The sequence below is a fragment of the Scomber scombrus genome, chromosome 9, assembly GCF_963691925.1.
Source record: "Scomber scombrus chromosome 9, fScoSco1.1, whole genome shotgun sequence".
In the NCBI taxonomy this organism is placed as follows: domain Eukaryota; kingdom Metazoa; phylum Chordata; class Actinopteri; order Scombriformes; family Scombridae; genus Scomber; species Scomber scombrus.
Genome location: NC_084978.1, coordinates 18,271,623 through 18,292,889, shown reverse-complemented (window position 1 = coordinate 18,292,889; position 21,267 = coordinate 18,271,623). Strand labels below are relative to the sequence as shown.

The 21,267-nt window shown below is 43.3% G+C and overlaps 1 protein-coding gene across 1 annotated transcript; it reads left to right on the top strand.

Annotated features, from left to right (window-relative positions):
• Nucleotides 1-4,213: 4,213 nt before the first annotated feature.
• On the top strand, nt 4,214-18,610 carry frmpd1b (FERM and PDZ domain containing 1b). The gene is made up of 15 exons (XM_062425886.1): nt 4,214-4,320; nt 6,203-6,375; nt 7,941-8,043; nt 8,541-8,586; nt 8,947-9,051; nt 9,257-9,352; nt 10,847-10,972; nt 11,130-11,249; nt 12,055-12,188; nt 13,019-13,145; nt 13,533-13,625; nt 13,817-13,999; nt 14,334-14,535; nt 14,762-15,733; nt 15,971-18,610. Exons 1-15 carry the CDS (start codon nt 4,214-4,216, stop codon nt 18,547-18,549), a joined length of 5,166 nt encoding a protein of 1,721 aa, XP_062281870.1. The 3' UTR covers nt 18,550-18,610.
• Nucleotides 18,611-21,267: the final 2,657 nt, after the last annotated feature.

Here is a 21,267-nt window from a genome sequence, read left to right as displayed (position 1 = left end):
GCGATGGCCTTCATAACCTAACAACACTCACATACAAATATTCTCCGTGTACAGTGAAGATTGTAGGAGGGGTGGGAAGGTGAAAGGAGGGCATACAGAAGGCCTGACAGGCTGCGAGGCTCTCTGATGAGTTGTATGGGCAGCTCGGGGACTTAAGGGCGCAACAGTGGCAGACAGGATTCACGATTACTATTGATTTCGAACCAGATTAAGAGCAGAATCGTCACCAGCTCACACAGGCACACACACACACACACACACACACACACACATACACACACACACACACACACACACACACACACACACACACACACACACACACACACACACACACACACAGGCTTTACTGTCTTGGATTTGAAACCAGGATCAAATGAAATGCTGTCACATCATTAGAAAAGAGGGAAAAAATCTCTTCATTTAAAGCAAGCAAAGGAGAAGGAAAATAATAAAACAGCATGACAAATGGCTACCACGCTACAGGTCTGCTTCTTATTTATTTATTTAGCGACTGACCATACATCAATGTCTGCTGCCTGGGTTTGTTGGTGGAGAAATGCTGCATTGATCAGCTTTTTCCACTCCTCCCCGTGTACACAAATTTACGTCTCACTGTAGATACTTTTGTTTGTTCTTTTTCTTCTCCTGCAGCTCCTCGTTTCTTTGCCGCTGCCCTCTTCACCCTCTTTAAAATTCTCCCCCTTTCCTCCCCCTCCAGCACCCCCCTCCAATATCCTGTCCTTTCTCTCTTTTCTTTGCCTCGACCAACTTTCTTTTCTGTATCCCTTCCCCTTTTCTCAGCCCCTTTAGAGCCCCCTCCCCTCACCTCTGCAACCCCCATACGTCTTTCCTGTGTGTGTCTCTCTCTCTCTCTTCTTCTGTGCTCCGCTTTTCTTGTTGCCTGTGTTGGCAAAGTGGCAGAAGAAGGCGGTCAGGGGCTGAGCTTGCTGCATTAGCCCAATGCATTATTCATGTGCCCTGCAGTCTGTGTGGGTCTGGGTCTTCTGCTGGCTTTTCACTGGGACACATGGGACTCGTGAAAGAGCTCTGTGTGTGGGACACAAGGCCTGATGGGAGAGCCGCACAGATGGGACGATGAATTCTTTGATTTCTGCTCCCTCTTCTAGATGGGAGAAGGAGAGTTTACTTCACAGATCAACATTGAAGTGCAAAATGAGGTGGTTTCTTTTGACGAGATCAAGAATGTTTATTCAGTGTCTCACTTAATTCAAGAGTCACAACAAAGCGTTCCCCGAATGTGTTTTTCTCCCCAGATCAGGCTCAGGTTCCAGCCATATCTACCCCAGTGCTCACTTGAAAGAGTTGTCCTCTTTTATTATTGGCCAAGATCTCAGTCTGCCTGGCAGCATTTGTCTCTCCCCCACATCAGGATTCACAGGCTGTCCTCTTTGCTTTTAGAGCATGCCCGGTAAGAACTGTTAGCTGAACTGGGCGGTATGAAATTTTAATTTAGACAACCAGACGGAGATGGAGTGCCTCGTTTCCACATCACCATGTGCTTGCTTTTGAGGCAGCGGAGGAGTAGAGAGAGAGAGTGAGAGAGAGAGAGAGAGAGAGGGCCTTGGGGACCAGAGGAGTGGCCTCTTGGAAAACCACAACCACATAGCGGGTTGAGACTCACATCTGCTTTGCTTGACATACTTGCACGTTCACTCTGAAAATATCAACAACTGGAATATAGCTCTGTTACAAAACCAAGGCAAACACGGCTGATAAAACCCAATCAAACTGGATAACTGCTTGTTTCACGCATTGCTCTAATTATAAACTCGTCATGTGGATTATACAGCATGTCTATAGGTTTTGACAGGTCTCCCTGACAGCATTGCTTTGCTCTGCACAGGTGGCCGCACCAGATAGGGATTGGCCCTGATGATCACAAGGACCCCCCTCCACCTCTTTTCAGCCAATCCTGGAGGGTCTGCAGAGCTGATGTCTCAGAGGGCGAGAGGGTATTTGTGTTCTGGAGTCCTGAAGAGACAAGCTACATCACGGTGAGTCACGCTCTCACAGCTTCCAGTTGAAATGTGGGGCATTGTGTTGCTTTCATAAATTATGAGGGCGATATCTAAGGGCATGAAAGTATATATTTGGTTTTGATTATCCTGCTGACAGAATACATGTGAAATCTTTTGTTGCCACATGTGTTTAATGTGTGTATTATTTTGTCTTCAATTTGAGTATCTGATCTTTATAACTAAAGTGATACTTGGTGTTATTAAGTTGTAAAGCTGGGCTGTCGTGGGGATAGTAAAACTCTTGTTCAAGTGCTGAGGATGTATATAAAATACAGTCTGCATACTGCTGCCCAGAGAGACTGTCATCGGAGACGACTACCTGACTCGGCAAGGACAGCGAGGGTGAGAGAGAGAGATAGAAAGAAAGTGAGAGAGATGGACAGGAGAAAATGAAAGACAGAAGAGAGAAAAAGGCAGAATGACAGCAAAAAAAAAGGTCATCTGACTCAGCACTGATTGTAGCACATACATGTACATCCATACGCCTTCAAGCGTACTGCATCCAACGACAAACGCAATGACACAAGAAGGTCTCCATTAGCAGCCCGAACATGTTTGAAGATTTAAATGGAGCTGATTGGCATGTCGGTTTCAGTTTCTCTAAATGATCGAACGTGCCTGGTGTGCCAGTAATTACACTCAGTTCCTCATGGGCAGCCGTCAGCTACCTAGGCTCACTCATCCTTCCTCGTCCAAGTCAATCTGCTTCAATCCGGATCAGCGGGAGGTGCTAAAGTGACACCCTGACCAGTGAGGGCCCTTGCATAACGAGGGCCTCTAATCCTCTTAAAGGACAGACCTACAACTTTAGTTCAACTGAGAGAGCTAGTCATCACTTGCCTATACAACCAGCAGTCAAACTCAGGTGAATATGAAGCTGAAATCATATCTGCAGCTGAAATCCTGCTGATTGTTTCTGAAATGAACAATTAACTTCTTTAAAATGTGGCAGATTGCCAGAAAACTGTTTGTAAGATCTTCACAAAGTCTTGGCTTGCAGAAGTTTCATCCACATTTCAGAGAGCTGATCAAACTAAGCCCTTGGCAGCAGAGGCCAAGGCACGGATCATTAGGTTTCAGGAGCAAATTCATCATCGTTAGCCATATTGATCAGGTCTGGGTCACTACTCTTCCAGTTCCTGAAGTTTCCTTCCCTTTTCACTGCTTCATGGGGTCAAACAGTCCAAAGATAGCTGTGAATAGCAGATGAAGTACATCACAAGACGACAGCAATACATAACAAAACAAATCACACCGACAACTTGATTCACCCCGATGTTGCAAACAAAAGGCGCAGTTTTAGTGCACTCAAACAAGTAAAATACATACCCCTCAGCTATTTTAAATCTTGGAAATCCACATTGAAATCTGAATCTGCATCTCACCCTTGCCCTCTACATTATTTTTAGCCATACATCTAACACAACGGAAACATGATGGTGTATTGTACATCTCTCTGTGTGTGTGCTTATGTAGGGTATATTTCCAGATATAGATCATAAACCTTCAAAGAATTACCAGAGGCTCTGCTAGCTCAATGCCAGCGTATTGATTGGCTGACAGAAACAAAACAAAGCTGAGGGGAGCTGTAAGTCTTGAGATTTGGTCGAGATTCAATGCTGACCAGCTTTGCCTCCCTGGGGTTTGACTGAGCCCTCCATCCTTCATTATGTCTGCACTGCTCCTCTGTTTAAAGGGCAGGCTAAGCAGAAAGTGCACGGCATAGTGAACACGCAGACTTTAACATATTCATGCTGCAATCTTTGTGAATCTTTGTGAGATTGTGCAATATATCTTTTATGGCTTGTTGTTGTGAATTAGGTCATTCAGGCAAATGTGTGCGACATGTGTTGTTCATGCTGGCTTCACTCTCTCTTTCTCTCCGTCTTTCTTTCTTGCTCTCCTGACTGTTACATATCTGATTATTCATCGTATTCAAGGCAGGCTACACGCTCTGCATATAAAAACAGAGCGGGCCAGATGCAAATTTAGCAGGAGCTAAATGCACAGACCAACGAGGCAGAGCTAAACTAAGCAGTGTCTAACTTTTTTCCCCTCTCCCTACAAATCCTTTCATCTCCGCGTCTCCTATTTTCTCTCTCTGTGTTTTGCCTCTCTGGGATTATGTCTTTAACTCATATCCTTTCCACTCTCGTTGTTGCTTTAGATAAATGGAGGAGAAGGAGCGATGTAGGAGCAGGTCTCCAGCTCGGAGGGCCAGCCGGGTGCAGCAGGTGGTGGGAACAATAATACGCCGCACTCGAGAGTCACTTAGCAGGTACAGAATGAACCAGAGACACAGCTAAGGGCAAATATCCTCTTTAAAGTCCAGGAAATGCATGTAAAAGTAAAAAGTGGGGAGTGGAAATGCTACCTATAGGATTGCTCTCATTTTGCATATGACCATTGTGGTCTGAGCAAGAGAAGAGAGGACAAATTAACCAGAAAACAACTGAGTATGCAGTAGAAAATGTTGGCACCACACACCAGGTAGTTGCTGGAAATGCTGACCCCACACAAATAACTGCGTCAAAAACAAATAAAACAACTTAAACAGAATAAAGTTTTCAGATAGAAAGTGGAGAAAACAGGATCATCCACTTCTAGGCTTGCTGCCAGATCCTGCAGTTGACAAGAAGTGTGGGATGTGTGGTATATGAGCTGTATCATTTTGAAACTATTGTTGCACTTCAAATTGTGTTTTATTTTTCTCAGCATACCAAGTTAACATATTGTTTCACTGATTAATAGAAATGGCCCTGAAAGATTAGAAAATACCCTAAAAAAAGTAGATTTCTTTATATGAACTCTCATACTCTCCTCACAGCCACACATTGACACATAACACATAGCTGAGCACACATTCAAAACCTGACTGTCCCTCTCTCACACACAAACACACCCCACAGCGGACCACAAATATGCTTTCAAGAGTCCTTCATACCCTTGGCGCAGAGGAAGCCAAGTGAACTCCCTGTTAGTCATTCTTGGGAAAGAGTCTCACCATGTCACGACCAACTGACCAGGATCACAGGCCCAAGGGAGAAGATGAGATTTGAACACAGCACATACAGATACTGTAGCTACAGTCCCAGGGTGCATTTGAACAGATGATGTACAGCAGTTTGTTTGAATGTCACCTCTGTTCTCTGAATCTGCCTCGGATCATTTAAGAGAAAACAGTAAAGTCATTTTCTCACCATTGATACTTTTGCAATCCTGTGACTGTCAAGTGAATGCGTGCATATATGTTTTAGGATAGCATGCTACCTGCTTGGATGTAGCGTCGGCAACGTCAGTCTGTCTGTTAGCCGTTCCAACACTTTAGTCCTGACTGAAATACCTCAATAACAATTCAATATAACCACAACATTTTTTATGAACATTCATGGTCCCCAGAGGGTGAATCCTAATTATTTTGGTGCTCTGTTCACACTACCAGCAGGTCAACATGTATGGTTTTGAGTGAAATAATCTTAGCAACTATTGAATGAATTGTCATTTCATTTGTTACAGATATTCATGTCTCCCCTCAGGAAGTCAAAGGAATCAGTGTGTTGATCCCTTAACTTTCATTGTAGCATCATCATCAGGTCGTAATTTCATGTCCAACACTAGTTTATGACAAAATACCTGCAAATCTAATGACATTCACTTCAGCCTCAACTGTACTTTGTGTTTAGTGCTAATTAGCAAATGTTAGCAACCTAGCACTCTGAACTAAGATTGTGAACTTGGCAAACATTATCTCTGCTAAACATCAGCTTGTTAACGTTGTCATTGTGAGCCTGTTAGCATGCTGGTGTTAGCATTTAGGTAAAAGAAAACTAAGATTAACCAAACTAATAACTTATGGTTACATTTATTCTTGCATAATATGAATTGTTTTACAAAAATAGTGTTAAAATTTGGAACTGTGGTTAGACAATTAATATGTGAGGCTGAATTTTAAAGCAGTACAATTCTCATTAATTGTTATATTTATTTATATATTATAGCCGGTGACTAATAACAAAGAACCAGGATTTGTTGATTTGTATAAATGTGAAGGCAGAGACCCCTGAACTGTCTCTCCCTTGATCCACCTGAATTTATCTCTTCATGACCACAGTGTTTCAGTCTCCAGTTAGGTAACTTGTTGCCCCGTCTGACCCTTGCAGAGAGCGGTTGCTAGGCGATGGGAGGTCGCAGCGCTCCAACAGTCTGTCCAATCAGAACTTCCAAGCCAAGCTGTCACTGCAGATCACCAGGGACCCTGTCCTGGACAGCAGCACTGGACATGGCTTCACGCTCACCACAAACACACCCCTGCTGGTCAGGGACATTGCCCCTGGTACGTAGGAAGTAAGGTGGTCTGAAACTGTGTGTGTCTGTTTGTGCGACATGTTTGTCGATGTGGATGAGTGCGCTTTGTTTTCCTGCTTCCTCTCCAAATGGCCACCTGCTTTATGCAACAGTGCACTGCCTGCAGCACGGCAGTTTACACACACTCTTTGTGTCGCTCACACACACACACACACACACACACACACACACACACACACACACACACACACACACACACACACACACACACACACACACACACACACACACACACAAACACACATTGACTCTCTCCTGGCATTCGAACGGCAAGGCACGGTGCCAGAGAGGCCACAGAAACAACAGAGCCACCTGCTCATCCTTTTTTAAATTCAATCACTTTTCATTTAGGCAACTTTGATAGCGGGGAACCAGAGAGAGATGCTGATCCATTACTTTTACGTCTATCTTGTGAAATAAGCCAATAAATACCCTGAGCGGGGTCCAACCCACCACCCACTCAGTAATTGCTATCTGCTGCCAAAAAGAGGGGAGAGAGAGGTGATAACAGAAGACAAGATTTAATAGTGATAGAAGGTGCCAGCTGGAAGATCCAAGGGGCAAGAGACCAAAGTGCAAATGTGGCCAAAGAGAGCAAAATAATGAGTGTGAACGTGTGCAGAGTGCTTGGAGCAAGGATAGGTGAGGCAGTCGGGTGTGGGAGGAGTGAGAGAGGAGGTGAATGATAGAGGAAAGTGGTGGATGAGGAAGAAGGATAGAGAAAGAAAAGAGGAAGGGAGGGGACTTGAAAAACCACAAAGATCAGGATATTGGCAGAGCTGACATGAAAGCTCAACAGAGGGATGGGGGGTTGGTTGGCCTGTCTGGCTAGAGAGAGAGACAGTGTGTGTGTGTGTGTGTGTGTATGTGTGTGTGTGTGTGTGTGTGTGTGTGTGTGTGTGTGTGTGTGTGTGTGTGTGTGTGTGTGTGTGCATGTGTATGTGTGCAAGCTTGCAAAGCAGAGTGGCAGGCTGTGAGTGCGTCAAAAATCAGGGCCAGACGGGGCTTTGCCAGGCAGACGGGGTGTGTAAAAACGTGTGCATGGGTGTATGTGTTTATGTATATGTGTGCTCAGTGTGTGTGTGTCTGTGTGTGTGTGTGTGCCCGTGTGCGTGTGTTAGAGTAAGCTGAAACTGCTGTGCCTCAGCCGTGCTCTCTTGCCTGAAGACAAATGAGTATAAATAACTAGAGAAAGCAGAGCGGAGCCGAGTTGGAAGAGACCCAGAATAAGTGTAACCCCTCATGTCCTGGAGAGCTCAGCTGAACACTGTTGAGTCAGCCATGTTGAATAACCATATGTGTCATTGTGTGTGTGTGCGTGTGTGTGTATGTGTGTGTGTGTGTCTATGAGAATGTGTGTGCCTACATCTGTGTGTGTATATCTCCCTTTATCTGAGCTGAAAGTGCAAGCCCACATATGCAGCTGGGTTTTTTGTTTTATGCAAAGGCTCACGCTTTTCATTGTGTGTGTGTGTGTGTGTGTGTGTGTGTGTGTGTGTGTGTGTGTGTGTGTGTGTGTGTGTGTGTGTATAGGGAGTCCTGCAGATGGGATACTATACCCAGGGGACCATGTGCTGCAGATTAATGATACCGTGTTGGAGGATTTGAGTGCTGAGCAGGTGGAAAACGTCTTAAGGTGAGAAGAACTGCAGAGATACCTTTATATCTACTCAGTTCAGTTCAATTCAATGGGCTTTATTAGCATCTATCTATCTATCTATCTATCTATCTATCTATCTATCTATCTATCTATCTATCTATCTATCTATCTATCTATCTATCTATCTATCTATCTATCTATCTATCTATCTATCTATCTATCTATCTATCTATCACCATACATTTTATCTCATAACTTAAAAAACAAGTATTTCAAGAACCAGTCCATTTACCAGTCTTTCCAGTGACTAAATTCAGTGTCATAAAAGGTTGTTTGTTGTCTGCCAAAGTGTGTGGGTGATTCATGCGTGAGGGTTTGTGTATGTGTGAGAAAGACTTAGCAAGTTAGGGTCAAAGGTCAGAGGAGAAAGTGCTTACTTGACAGCTGGACAGAAAGATAATGATCTCTCCTTGTGTGTGTATGTGCATCCGTGCATGTGTGTGTGTGTGTGTGTGTGTTGTTTCTCCACACAGGGACTTGGAGGATTGTATCACTGTGACTATCCTCCGGCACATGACCGTGAGTACAAAGAAGACACTGATGACCTCCTATCAACACTCAACAAACACACACATTCACACAGAATCATGACACCATCCTTCATTTCAACATAAGCCCTCTGTGTATGTTTAGAAGCATGTGACCGTAAGCTTGCGTCTTCTGACAGGATTAACTGCCTTCTCATTACTTTCAGATTGCAATGTGCAAATAAATAGTTTGTTTGTATGTGTGTCAACCACTTGATTATGGGCTGTGGCTATGTGTGTCTCAGTTTGTTTGTCCCAAAACTAATTGCAATTTTACTGTTTAATAAGTGTGTGTTTTAGTCCATGATCCAGCCTGCTCGTAATGGCGCTGGTCCATGTCTTTGTGTTGCAGAATCCCAAGTCATCCATCATGTCAGCGGAGAAGAGAGCTCGTCTGAGGAGTAATCCAGTTAAAGTGCGCTTTGCAGAGGAGGTGGTGGTCAATGGGCACACTCAGGTGTGAAAATCATGTTTGACACAAAGTGATGACTGCTGTGAGCCACTGATGAACAACCTTTATTTCTGGATCTCTCACACTTTTGTTTATTCTCTATTTGGTCTCATTTTCTAAGCTGTCACACAGCCTTTTCCTGTTGTATCTCTTCTCATCTGATATTGATTCCCATCTAATCAAACTGATATCTCTCACTTCTGTCCTTCAGGGAAACTCTCTTCTCTTCCTGCCCAATGTTCTAAAAGTCTATTTAGAGAATGGACAGACTAAGGCCTTCAAGTTTGACAACACCACCACTGTCAAGGTATGTGCTAAACATGTGTTGTCTGTAATAAAAGGTACAAATTAAATCCTTTGAAAGGACATAACTGTTGTGAGCCTTGCTGGTTCACCTTCAATGACTCCTGAATGTAAGACGGAAAATAGTGCAATGCATCTTGTCACTCATTGGCCTAAGGTGGCTGCATCATTCTTAGGTGGGTGACATGTCCGTCGATACCAGTGTGCTTTCTGAAAGCAAATGAGACCAAACCTGCCTCAAGTTCATTGGTATGACAAAGCCTGCAGAGCTGAAAAGCCTTAAACAATACTCAGCTTTGAATAATAATTGTGTCTGATATGGTCTTTCCACATGAATGAATATGCCAAATATTGTTTATTTTAAAAATTTAACTCCTACTTCCCTATAAATCAATTCTCAATTTATGTGCTTTTAAGGCTTCCAGTTTCCACATCACCCTTGTATGAGTTAAATACTGAACCACAATTGGCTTCAAACAAACCACCACAAATCGTAGGTACACGCCTTAAACTCAACAGCCCCCTAGTGTCATACTCTGCACAGCAAAGCTTAAACATTCAACTAAAGGAACAAGAAAAAAAAATCAAAATCAAAAAGCATAGCGTCACTGGTAGGCAGAAACCTTGCATCTCCTTTTTCATTTTTACTATTGGTCACCCTTTACGCCTGTCTGTGGGTTTTACAAACATTTAACCAATGAAAAGTAATAAAAAGAGCTTGTGACTAAATCTTGTTACTCTATTGGATCCATTGGATGTTTTTTATTGCATAAAGGTTTACTCCTGACAGCGGTGATGGATGGATTATAGTTGGATTACTTCCCCTTTTTTAATGTCAGTAGCTACATTTTACTTTAATCTGAAGCACTAAACACACAAGATCCAATCATTGGCCCCCTCAGTTTCTCAGCAAGCATCATGAGACTTAACATGAGCTGTTTTAGTTGAAGAAGTGCTTCAAAAAGTTTTGTTGTGATTGCCCCAAGGGTGTTAAAAGTTTGGGAACGCTCAGGCTGTTGTGGCTGTTCTTCCAGTAATGTGGTGTAATACAGTAATTTATTGTATTATTTCTGGAGGAGGAAATCATGCAACATTTAAAAGAAGGCAACAAGGAGGAGAGTGTGAAGTGTTCAAAGTCCCTGTTGAGATGACAGTAAGAATCATTGGTGTGTTAGGATGCAGAGCTGTAAGGTACTATAACTCTAAATATTGTCTCTGTGTCTAGTTTGATATTTGCAAGTGTATACAATAATCTTAATGAGATATCAAACCTCACAAGGTTGTTAATAATGTGCCAGTAGGTCCATATCTGTCGTCATCCTCATGAGCAGATTATTATTGTTACAGCAGGTTTTGTATTTGTATTTCTGCTTGTATTCCCAGCCAAAGGGAATCTGAGGGGGGGGGGGGGGATCAGATTTGACCATCTGCCATCAGCACACTGGGATGAAACATGTTTGTCTAAGGGGTCTGAACTGTTGATTTTTCACCATTCCAGGACATTGTTCTGACTCTGAAGGATAAACTGTCCATCCGGGCCATCGAGTACTTTGCGCTGGTGTTAGAGCAACAGTACAGCATCACCAAACTACTGCTGCTGCACGAAGACGAGTTCATACAGAAGGTGATGGAAACAATTAACATAAATCCACACACAAAATACATTGTGTTATCAAAGAGAAGGAATGAGGAAATTTTAAAGAAAAAATTACAGTAAATGTGTTGCCTTTACAATCAGAGCTTGGATACATTTGTATACTCCTGTCTTGTTTCTCCACCAGGTGGTGCAGAAAAAAGACTCCCATGATTACAGGTGTCTGTTCAGGGTGTGTTTCATTCCCAGAGATCCCGTGGACATGATGCAGGAAGACTCCTCTTCCTTTGAGTACTTCTTTATGCAGGTCAGACAAGCATATTTCTTTATCTACCGTACCACTCACTGTCTCTACGCTGTCCATCCTAAACCTCCTTTAGTACATCCTCATTTATGTGATACATACAAGCTGTCCACTTTGAGCTCAGTTATTTAAGCTTTCTCACTACTTTGTACATGTGGATAACTAGTCTGAATGCTCACACAGGAAAAAAATATTAACATTACTGCCTGCCAAATGTAGTTGTATATGTTAAATAGAGTATGATCTGCATCTGCTATAAAGGAGCGTTCAAAAATTTGGAATGGATGTTGGGGTTAACAAGCAGCTACACCTTGTTTCTCTCTATATTAGTTATCAACGGTCCTAATCTATTTCAATATGAAAATGTTTTGGCCCTTTGAGTTAATAATAGTATTTGTCACCTCCTGCGTTTACCAGTCAAATACTTGATGTACTGTGATGTTGAGGTTTGAGACTTTACTTCAACCTTGGATACAAGCCTTACAGCCACATGTTATTTTTGCAAATGTTTGTTGCACAGTAAAGCATTGGGAGAGTCACTTATGTCGAGCTTATTGTCTTTGCCTTCTGCTTTGTTTTGTTTTTTTGCTGTATAAACGGCAGTTGGGTATATAAGTGTTGGTTTACTTACAAAAATGCTCATGAAGTGTGTATTTTACAATGTGTGTACAAGAATTGCACTCTATGTTGGTACATTGTTCAAATAATCTTAAAAATGTGGTCTTTTCAGTTATACATTGTTATGTTAAATGTGCATGGTCATTTATAACGTCTGTATGCATTACATTGTGACTGTGTGTGCTTCCAGAGTGTCGGGGATGTGCTGCAGGAGCGTTTTGCCGTTGAGATGAAGTGTAACACTGCACTCCGCCTTGCTGCCCTGCACATGCACGAGAGGCTAGATAGTTGTGGACAGACCAGGGCCTCTATCAAGAACATTACGTGAGTCATATGTGTTTGTCATTTTAGGGTCACACTGATTCACTATTGTAGGTTTTGTGTCATTTTGGGGATCAACAGGTTTTGAGCTAGTTATACTGCTGCAATCTCTCTTATTTTAAAAGTGTACTTGCTTAATGCCTAATCTATAAATGTGATGTAAAATGTTTTGTCTGTGTGCACAAAGCTGTGAATATGCCCTATTCCCTGTGTGTGGATTCTAAATGTTTTATTCCATTAGACACAATTTTCTCTTTTTCTGCCTTTTTCTTTTACATTTCGTAGCTCAAAATGCAAAAACGCACATACAGTAAGCTCTGGTCTATTTTCCAGAGGACCACTTTACTAATACACTGGTCAGAGACTAATAAATTACAGTAGCAAGTAACTCTCGGCACTGCAGACGCAGGTGTTTTTCACCTGAAATCATAATGATGATGCAGTCTTACAGTTACAATTAAAGGAGTATTCATTTAAAGTATTGCTGTTTAGTAACATCTAGTGGCAGCTGTGAGAATAAAACAAAACAAAAAAAAGCAAATATCAGCATATCAATAATATGTGGCACTACTTGCCAGTCTTGAGTATGTGTTTAATTATAATGTACAAATTTCAAGCTTATTAACTGATATGTAGTGATTACTTCAGACATGTTTATTGTATCTTTGTCTCTACGTTACAACGCTTTAGCTTGACAGGAAAGCTAATGTTTCTTTGCATCACCGTCTTATCAATTAGAGTACAGTTCAGTGTTGTAACAGAGAAGTGACAATCATGCATTGTTCACTCATTTATCCGTATGCTTTTCATTCCTCTGTGTGTGACGACAACAGGAAGGAGTTTGGCCTGGACAGCTTCATCTCTCCCACACTGCTGAGCAACATGAGGGAAAAGGACCTAAGGAAAGCCATCAGCTACCACCTCAAAAAGATCCAGTCCCTGCTAGAGCCACGCCAGAAGGTAGATACAGACTGATGGATGAGTGGAAGGAAGCACAGAGAGGCGTAAAGAGATCACAATTTAGTAATGGCTGTAGGGTACTTTTTAGCTGACTCTAACAGTGACAGCTAATCTCCCTGTGGTTTAACATGGTATGTGGAGTGACAGCCAGTTGGGAGAAAGATAGATTGTGGGTGGTAGAATAATGAAAATATGAAGAGTAGGTCTGCAGCTTGGATAATGTTTCTGGGAAAATGAGTGGTGCATACAGTATTTCTCTGTGGAGAGCATTGTTCTGGTCAGTGAGTAAACCATAAAATTCCCACTGGTTTTCTGTCATTGTTGTCTGCCTGTCCTGCTCTCATTGTTATTTTTCTCTTTCCCTCTTTGTCTACATGGTGTTATAAGGTCATATCTGCAAATCAGGCTCGGTTGGCCTACCTCACTCAGCTGGGAGAGCTAATTTCTTATGGGGGACGTTCCTACACAGCTACAATGATGGTAAGGGTTAAGAGCATCATGTCACCTAGTGGGTTTGTCTATCTATAACTGTCTATCTAAATTTAAAAAACTGGGTCTTACCCTCAAAGCATATTTACACATTTGCTGTCTGTCCTTATGCTTCCTCTTTCCTGCTAATTTCATTTAATCATTTCCTGTAATACACCCTACTCCATCTTTTCTACCCTCAGCTTCAGGACAGGGAAGTGCTGGTCAGCCTGCTGGTGGGAGCGAAGTATGGGATGAGCCAGGTAATCAACCACAAGCTCAATGTGATCTCTAGACTGGTCGAGTTCAGCAGCATCAGCCGAGTGGAGTTGCTCTCTGAGTCGGACAAAGTCAGCCTACTGCGCATCTCACTGCACGACATGAAGGTATGGAAGATACTGGATGCATATAAATGGACATCGAGATACTGAGCTCTGTTATTCATAAACATGTATGCACTGACACAGATATCAAAGTGGATGTTCACTCACTACACCATATTCCTGCTACATATCGTGCTACAGTAAATATAGGTCAAGCATTTCTCCTCCAACACACAAACAATATACAGCCTAAGGGTGTGTGTGGCAGCTATATAAAGCTAATTCGCTAGACTTGAAGGTAACTCTCTCTCCCCCTTTCTCTTCCTCCATCGCCTTGTTTCCCTTACCCTTTGGCTTTAATCACTACCTTATCTTCTGCAATACCCTCCTTTTACAGCCATTTGCCTTACTGATGGACTCTCTGGCCGCCAAAGACTTAGGGTGTCTGCTGGGAGGCTACTGCAAACTCCTGGTGGATCCATGTGTCAATGTCTTCCGTCTGGGGCGCCCAAAAGTGAGGGTGCACCGGATTCCTGCTGAAGAAGGTGTGTGTGGAAAGTTCGCCGTAATAGAGGGAGTGTGCTATGAATCCCTATCAAGTGAGCAAATACTGTTTCACTTAAAATTATCCATTTCTGACTTTGGCCATTTGATAGATATTTTTCACAGCACATGTTAATGTGTGTCACCAGTCAGTATGGGTACAGATAGAAAACCAGTCATGTTATACTATCATAATTTAAACACTATTGTGCTCTACTCAGGAACTAACAATTTGTTTTGTGTCGCTTGTCTGGTGTTTGTGCATTTTCCTGGTACTGTTAGGTTATGTGTCTCGCTGCTGTAGTGACTCAGATGACTCAACAGATGAGGATGACCCAATGGATTCTCAGAATTATAAACGCCCAGACCCAGCAAGTCAGGACTGGGAAGAGAGGAGGAGAGAGGAGGAAGAAAAGAGGAGAGAGGAAGAGCGAAAAGAGAGAGAGGAGCATAAAGGCAAACAGGAAGTGAAAATAATAGTGACAACAGAAGGTAAGGAAAATGAGGGTGAAGAGGCAGGAGGCGCAACAGGAACTGGTCTGCGAATATTTAGTGTTATGGATGAGGAAATGAATCTGGAGACCACCTGGTACCACACCGATCCACGGGTCACTAGTAGCTTTTCCAGCTTGTCCAGTGGCTCTTTGAGTGCTGCCCTAGAAGACAGCAGTGCCACAGCCAAAGCCCCTTCTCGCCCAGATGCACTTCGTGGGCCATGCACAGGTGATAATCTTCCAACCTTGGATGTTCACCACCCCTTCCTTTTGGAGCCAAAACGCCACCAAGGTCCCCTGCGACCAACTAACCTCAATTACCGTGGCAATGACAACTCTTGCCTTTGCTTTGCTGAGCTCTCCAAGGCTGATTTCCTTCCTAGTCCACCTGAAGCTACTAGTGATGATGATGATGACGACGATGAGGATGAGGAAGAGCATGGCATACATGAACTCAGACGCATTTCCAAGATCCCTAGTTCAAGAGATTTGAGAATGATTGACAGTACACCCTTTCAAAGGTCACCCATTAAAAGAAAGAATAAGATCCCTCCCAAAGTCCCATTGAGGACAAGTTCAATTCCTGTGGACAAAGCAGGACATGCTGAGCACCGCCTCTCGATGGATGAAGAGGGTTTGTTTCTAACTCCTTCACCCAACCCCAAACCAGCTCTTTTGGTCAAAGAGAATGCCTCTGAGTCTGAAGATGAGTTTTTTGATGCACAGGAGAGATTTACTCCCCCAGTTCCTGATCTATCAGGTTTGTTTATGGCATGTTGGTTATGACTTTGCAGATGAGTAAGACTGTTTATCCTCGTTTTTGTGAATACTTGGTTTAATGTCAGCCCTTTAACTATGGTGGCATTTTTTAATGTGATAGCAACACGTGACAACACTGAGACATTAATGTGATTAAAGAAGCTGTAGGAAAGATTTGTGTCAATTCATTGATGCCTTTCCCTTTCCTTATCTTTTGATTTGTCTCTGTCTCCCCCAGATGCAGAGCTTGCTGACCGGAAGAATGCAAATCGTCTGAGTGGAAACTGGAATGGTCTTCCAGCTGTCCAAGGGAAAGAGCCATCCTCCCCCCTTGCCAATAAAGCCCAATCTACTAAAACCAAGAGTGAATTGAAGAAACTTAAAGACTCCAAAAATCAAATTAACAACCAACAACCCAGTCCACCGAAGCCATCTGAGAAACCTGAAGTCAAGGTCAAACCACCTTTGGCACCTAAGCCACAGCTGCCTCCCAAACCCCAGATCATTCCTCCCAAGTCCCCTCAACATGGGAGATCATATGCCCACTGCAATGGGGATACCTCTGGACGTCTGTCTTCTGAACTCCTGGAGATGGAGCCAGACACAATGGAGTTCAAGTCTGTCACATCTGGTGCAGGTGGATTGCCTCTCTCGTCACCCCTGATCACAGCGGTGCGGTGCAGCAAGCAACAACTACCCATTACAACACCACAAACTGAGGAAAAGATGAAGAGGCAAGAAAACAGCCCAAAAAAGAATAAAGATCTGACGCATGAGAATGGAGGGCATGTTCTTTCCAAAGACAAAACATACATTCTGGATGAACAGGAGGCACTTAAAGTTGAGGGAAAAAGCAATGGAACTGCCCTACCTACAAAAAAGCCACCCAACTTACCCCCTATCCCTCGCTCCAATTCAGGTACAAAGTTAGCCATTCCCCCACCAGTACCCCCTAAACCTACTTCTCCCACCAGTCTCCACCCCTTGTCACTACCCACTAGCTCTCCTGTTTCCCCCACTGATCCAGATAAAGGGATCTTTAAGGACAGCATAAGTCCACCAAATGGAATTCACCCCTGGAGCAGCCGCAATGGCAGCGTCCAGTCAGGACCCAGGAGGGTTTCTCTGAGCCATGAGAGCCTGTCACCCAAAAATACAGATGCACCCCTCACCCTTACCACATCCCTCATCTCAACCACCTCCAAAGGTGTTGGGGGCTTAGAAGGCAGAGAACCGGGAAGATCTGGGTCAGGATCAGATCTGAGGACCAGCTCCTCTAGCCTGGGAGGCAGACTACCAGCCTCTGCCCTTAGAGGGAAGATCCAGGCTCTGCCCTGGTACATGACACGTTCTCAAGAGATTTTGGGAACTCTGGACTATCCTTCCACTAGCTCCATCAATGGAGATACATCTGGATTTGGCTCTGGTTTGTCTGTAGCCAGTGGTTTATCGGACTTAAATAAGACCCCCATCAAGGACAAAGAAATTGTGACCTCAAAATCAGAAGGGAAAGGGAACATTTTAGATGATGGAGCTGAAGTTGTCATAGCCACCATCAAAGAGGCCCAGGAAGTGACCTCACATATGAAAAACACCAGTGGGACAAACGGATCACACCTTAATCTGAGTTTTAAAGAGAACAGTGCACATAGTGGCAGTGTTTCATCGGAGCAGCCACAGTCACGAGCCCATTCAGCAGTGGGGTTGGGAGGAGTGTCCAGCATGCAAATTGGAGGTGACTCTCCAACATCGTCACTTGCAGACAGTACTCCTCCACAGCAGCACCGCGAGGCCTGTGGCTGCCGCACTGTCTACGCCAACTGTTTTAGTGGGGACACTGAAGATGGTGTCAGCTTTGATGAGGAACTTACTGTTTATGAGTTCTCCCGCCGCACACGGCCCAAACCTGCCCGACCTCCACCTATCCCATCACCTACAACACCCTCTCCAAACCCCAATATTCTGTCACTGCTGAGGGACAACCCTCGCCCACTGTCTACTTTCTCAACTGCGTCTTCTGAACTCAGTCCCCTAGTTTCACGTCCCGGCTCCCCTACAACCTCACTTGGTGGTCCTCTTCGTTCCCTTACCAACAAGAATTATGGTGGGTTGAAGGGAGGTTTTGCCTCCCTACGACAAGATATAGATCAACTTCTGCTGGTGTTAGAGAGGGGAGCACTTGAACAGCCACAACAAACATCATGTCAAGATGGTGCAGGCATAAAAGTTGGGCCTGACCTAAATCACAATAGAAGTGAAGGCAGTATGACTGCAAACCTAGGTCCAAATTGTACTGGGACCTGGGATCCTACCGCCATGACAGAGGCTGAAAGGAGTCTTCTCCAGTCAGAAGCTCGACGATTGGCATCTGGGTGTCAGCGGGCCACACGTGTGGGCTGGGCTCCGGATGAAGCCCTGCGTTCTTTATCTAACAGCTTCAGTGCCCTGGTTCAGTTGTCAGCAGCTTGCCTGCGAACAAATCCGTGCCCTGGTTGTGACATCTGTCATAATCCAAGTTTGGTCCACGGGGATGAGGATGATGACAGCGTGGAGGCCATGGGCAAGCTAAAAGAGATAGTGGGCCTGTACCGTGAGTTTGTCGGGGCTGTTGAGACAGCGGGAACTGGTGCTGGGGTGGGGGGTAAGAGTGTGGGCCTCACTGGGTCTGGACAGAGCCAGGGGGAGAGTGACGGGGTGAGGCTACTAGCCAAACGCTGCACTGTACTCATCTCCTCTGTATTCGCACTCACACAGCTCTTCCGGACACGCACACTAGACACCCCGGACACACCTGTTAACATACCTCTCAACTTTTGATCTGTGAACTTTTATCCACTAATAACACACTGACCCTAGAGGTGTGACAAGAGGAAACAGCACAGAGCGATCTGGTGTGTAACCCCTGTATTCTTGTACAGTAAGTGCCATGCACACCACCGCACACAGACATAAAAACCCACATTTCCACTTGAAAAACACATACACCAGATAAAAACCACAAATGAAGAGAGGAAACTTTGCTCTGCCTCTTCTTGGACGCATATGGACTATGCATTTGTACATATGAATTTTATAATTATCTTATAATTCTCTTATTTTATTATACAATATGTGTATGTATGTAAGGATGGATTACCCATGTACTGTATGTATTTATGTATTTATTTTTACAATATTTGCACCATGGTCTGTGATGTGCAGGTCTCTGGTGGGGAAAAAAAACAACTATGGATGTCACTGGAATTTTTATTTTTCCTCCTTTGAGACAGTATTATGTTATCTTTTGCTGCTTTAAAGATTTCTCCACTCCACAAGGTGTAATCTGTAAATTGTCTTTTTTTTCAAGTTTATTATAACTGACAAAATACAGAAAATATACTTTATCACACCTGCAAAATACAGTAATTAACTGATTTGTTTTATATGTGCAGGGACCGCACCTTTTTAAGGATTTAGTTTTTCAACATTACAGTCACATATAAATGGGATACAACACTATACCCTTACAAAGCAGGGAGAGCACTTTTGACTGTTACAGATTGCACCTTTTTATGAGACACATAACCTTGTGTAAAGTGTTTTTTCTACCCCTTTCCCAGTCCTGACTGACTCTTGAGTGAATGCTTCTTGGAAATACTCCCATTGCCCAAATGTATGCAGTATTATAACATTAATCTAGTTTTCATCCAAAGGACAACACATATATATTTTCTGGGCCCAGGGAGCAAAACAAGGGATCTTATTTATGTAGTTAAAATGTTTTTGACCAGGCACAAGGGTGACTGTTAACTCTGTCCAGATGTAGCAAAGATCCAAAGTCTTAAAACACTGAGCCACTACTGTTCCCCACTATGGTTTCCTCTTCGGGCACACCACTTATTAATAACATAGTGACTGACAGATAGACTGACTGCTGTATGCTGGGATCAGAAATGTAGATATACATTTATATCTGTGTCCTCTTCTGTCTCTACCTTAGTTTAGGGCTATGCAAACATACCCCCCCCCCCCCCCCCCCCCCCCCCCACACACACACACACACACACAACTTGTTGCTACACTCTTGTTTTGTTGTACTAACATTAAAAACAACAATAGCTGCATTATGTTTTTTGTCTGAATATAACAGGAGCTTTTCTTTGTTTGGAATGTTGGCCTTTGTCTTGAAACTTGGGAAACTTTCTGCATTATGGATTGCAGCATTCTGCAGAAAGTTGCATGGCATAAGCATTTGTCAATATAAAGAGTCCAGTTCATACTGATGTCTGCGAGTTGTTGGTATATTGCTCGATCAGTTTGCTGATGTACAGTGTTCACTAATCAGCTCGTCCGTATCACACGATGCCCACTCATTTGATAAGGCCATCCAATTTGGAGGATTTACTTTAGCCACCTATGATAACAAGAAGGTAATTAAGCCAAAATAAGTCTGCAGTTGCTGACATAAATATGATAAGGGGATAAGCTGAAATAATGACATCTTAAGTTTTCAGAGAGCGTGTAGACCTAGATAGCAGATTTATTCTCCCATATAGATGATTGAGGGAAATTTTTGCCAAGGTGGCTTTGCCTAAAAAAGCAGATGTCTGGTGTGAGATTTCAGAGCTTCCAGTTGTGATGGAGGTAATGTCCAGTAGCAGTCTCCATTACAGCATTAACATCCAAACATAGGATAAAGGAGCATCTCTAGTTGGTCATCTAACAGGCTCAAACAGTGAACAGTGCCTGTGTCACCTGTTTGTTTTTTTGTGATAAAATTTTACTGAGCGCATTTCATATTAACAAGGACATTGTGTTCCTACATGAGCAGTCTCTTTTCTGTACCCACAATGAAGCTGATGTACCAAGAAATGTATTGTTTCGGAATAAATTACACATTGACCTTAATGATGTTGGATATCTGGGTGTTGGGGTTTTGTCTGCAGACCGATTATTACACATTAGTAGAGTTGAAGTGGATTAAATGTGCCACGTACGCTCCCTTCTTAGAGCCTGTTTAACAGATCATAACACCATTCTGTCCTCATATTTAAACCTAGGGGTGAATGCTTTAACTAAAGCGCAGGAAACTAAGATTCCTAGAGAATCCTCAGCAGTCTTAATAGCCTCTATTTGTACCATCTTCACACTGCTAAAACTGTTACTGAGGATTACTGATTACTTTCCCTGCATTTAGTCACTATAGTTCTACGAAGGCCGTATTCAGCATCATGCAGAGGCCTTCATTCCCTTTTATCATTTTCTCAACCAACAGGTTAGAGCAACATTTCCATTCCTATCATTACACACACTTGAATGTAAAAAAACAAAGATTGCATCTCAAATGGCAGTCAGAAAGATCTTGTTTGGTTAGAGTGAAAAGAAACACATTACAGTACAGCTGAGAGGCTTTGTAACTACAGCAGCTCAACTCTCCCTGATCCCAAGTCCCCATGTCAGATTGCCCTTAATCTGATCATCATCTACAGCCTGACTTCTTGACACAGTAATCTAGAAAGTCGCACTCTGCACTGTTGCACATGCAAAAACAAACAT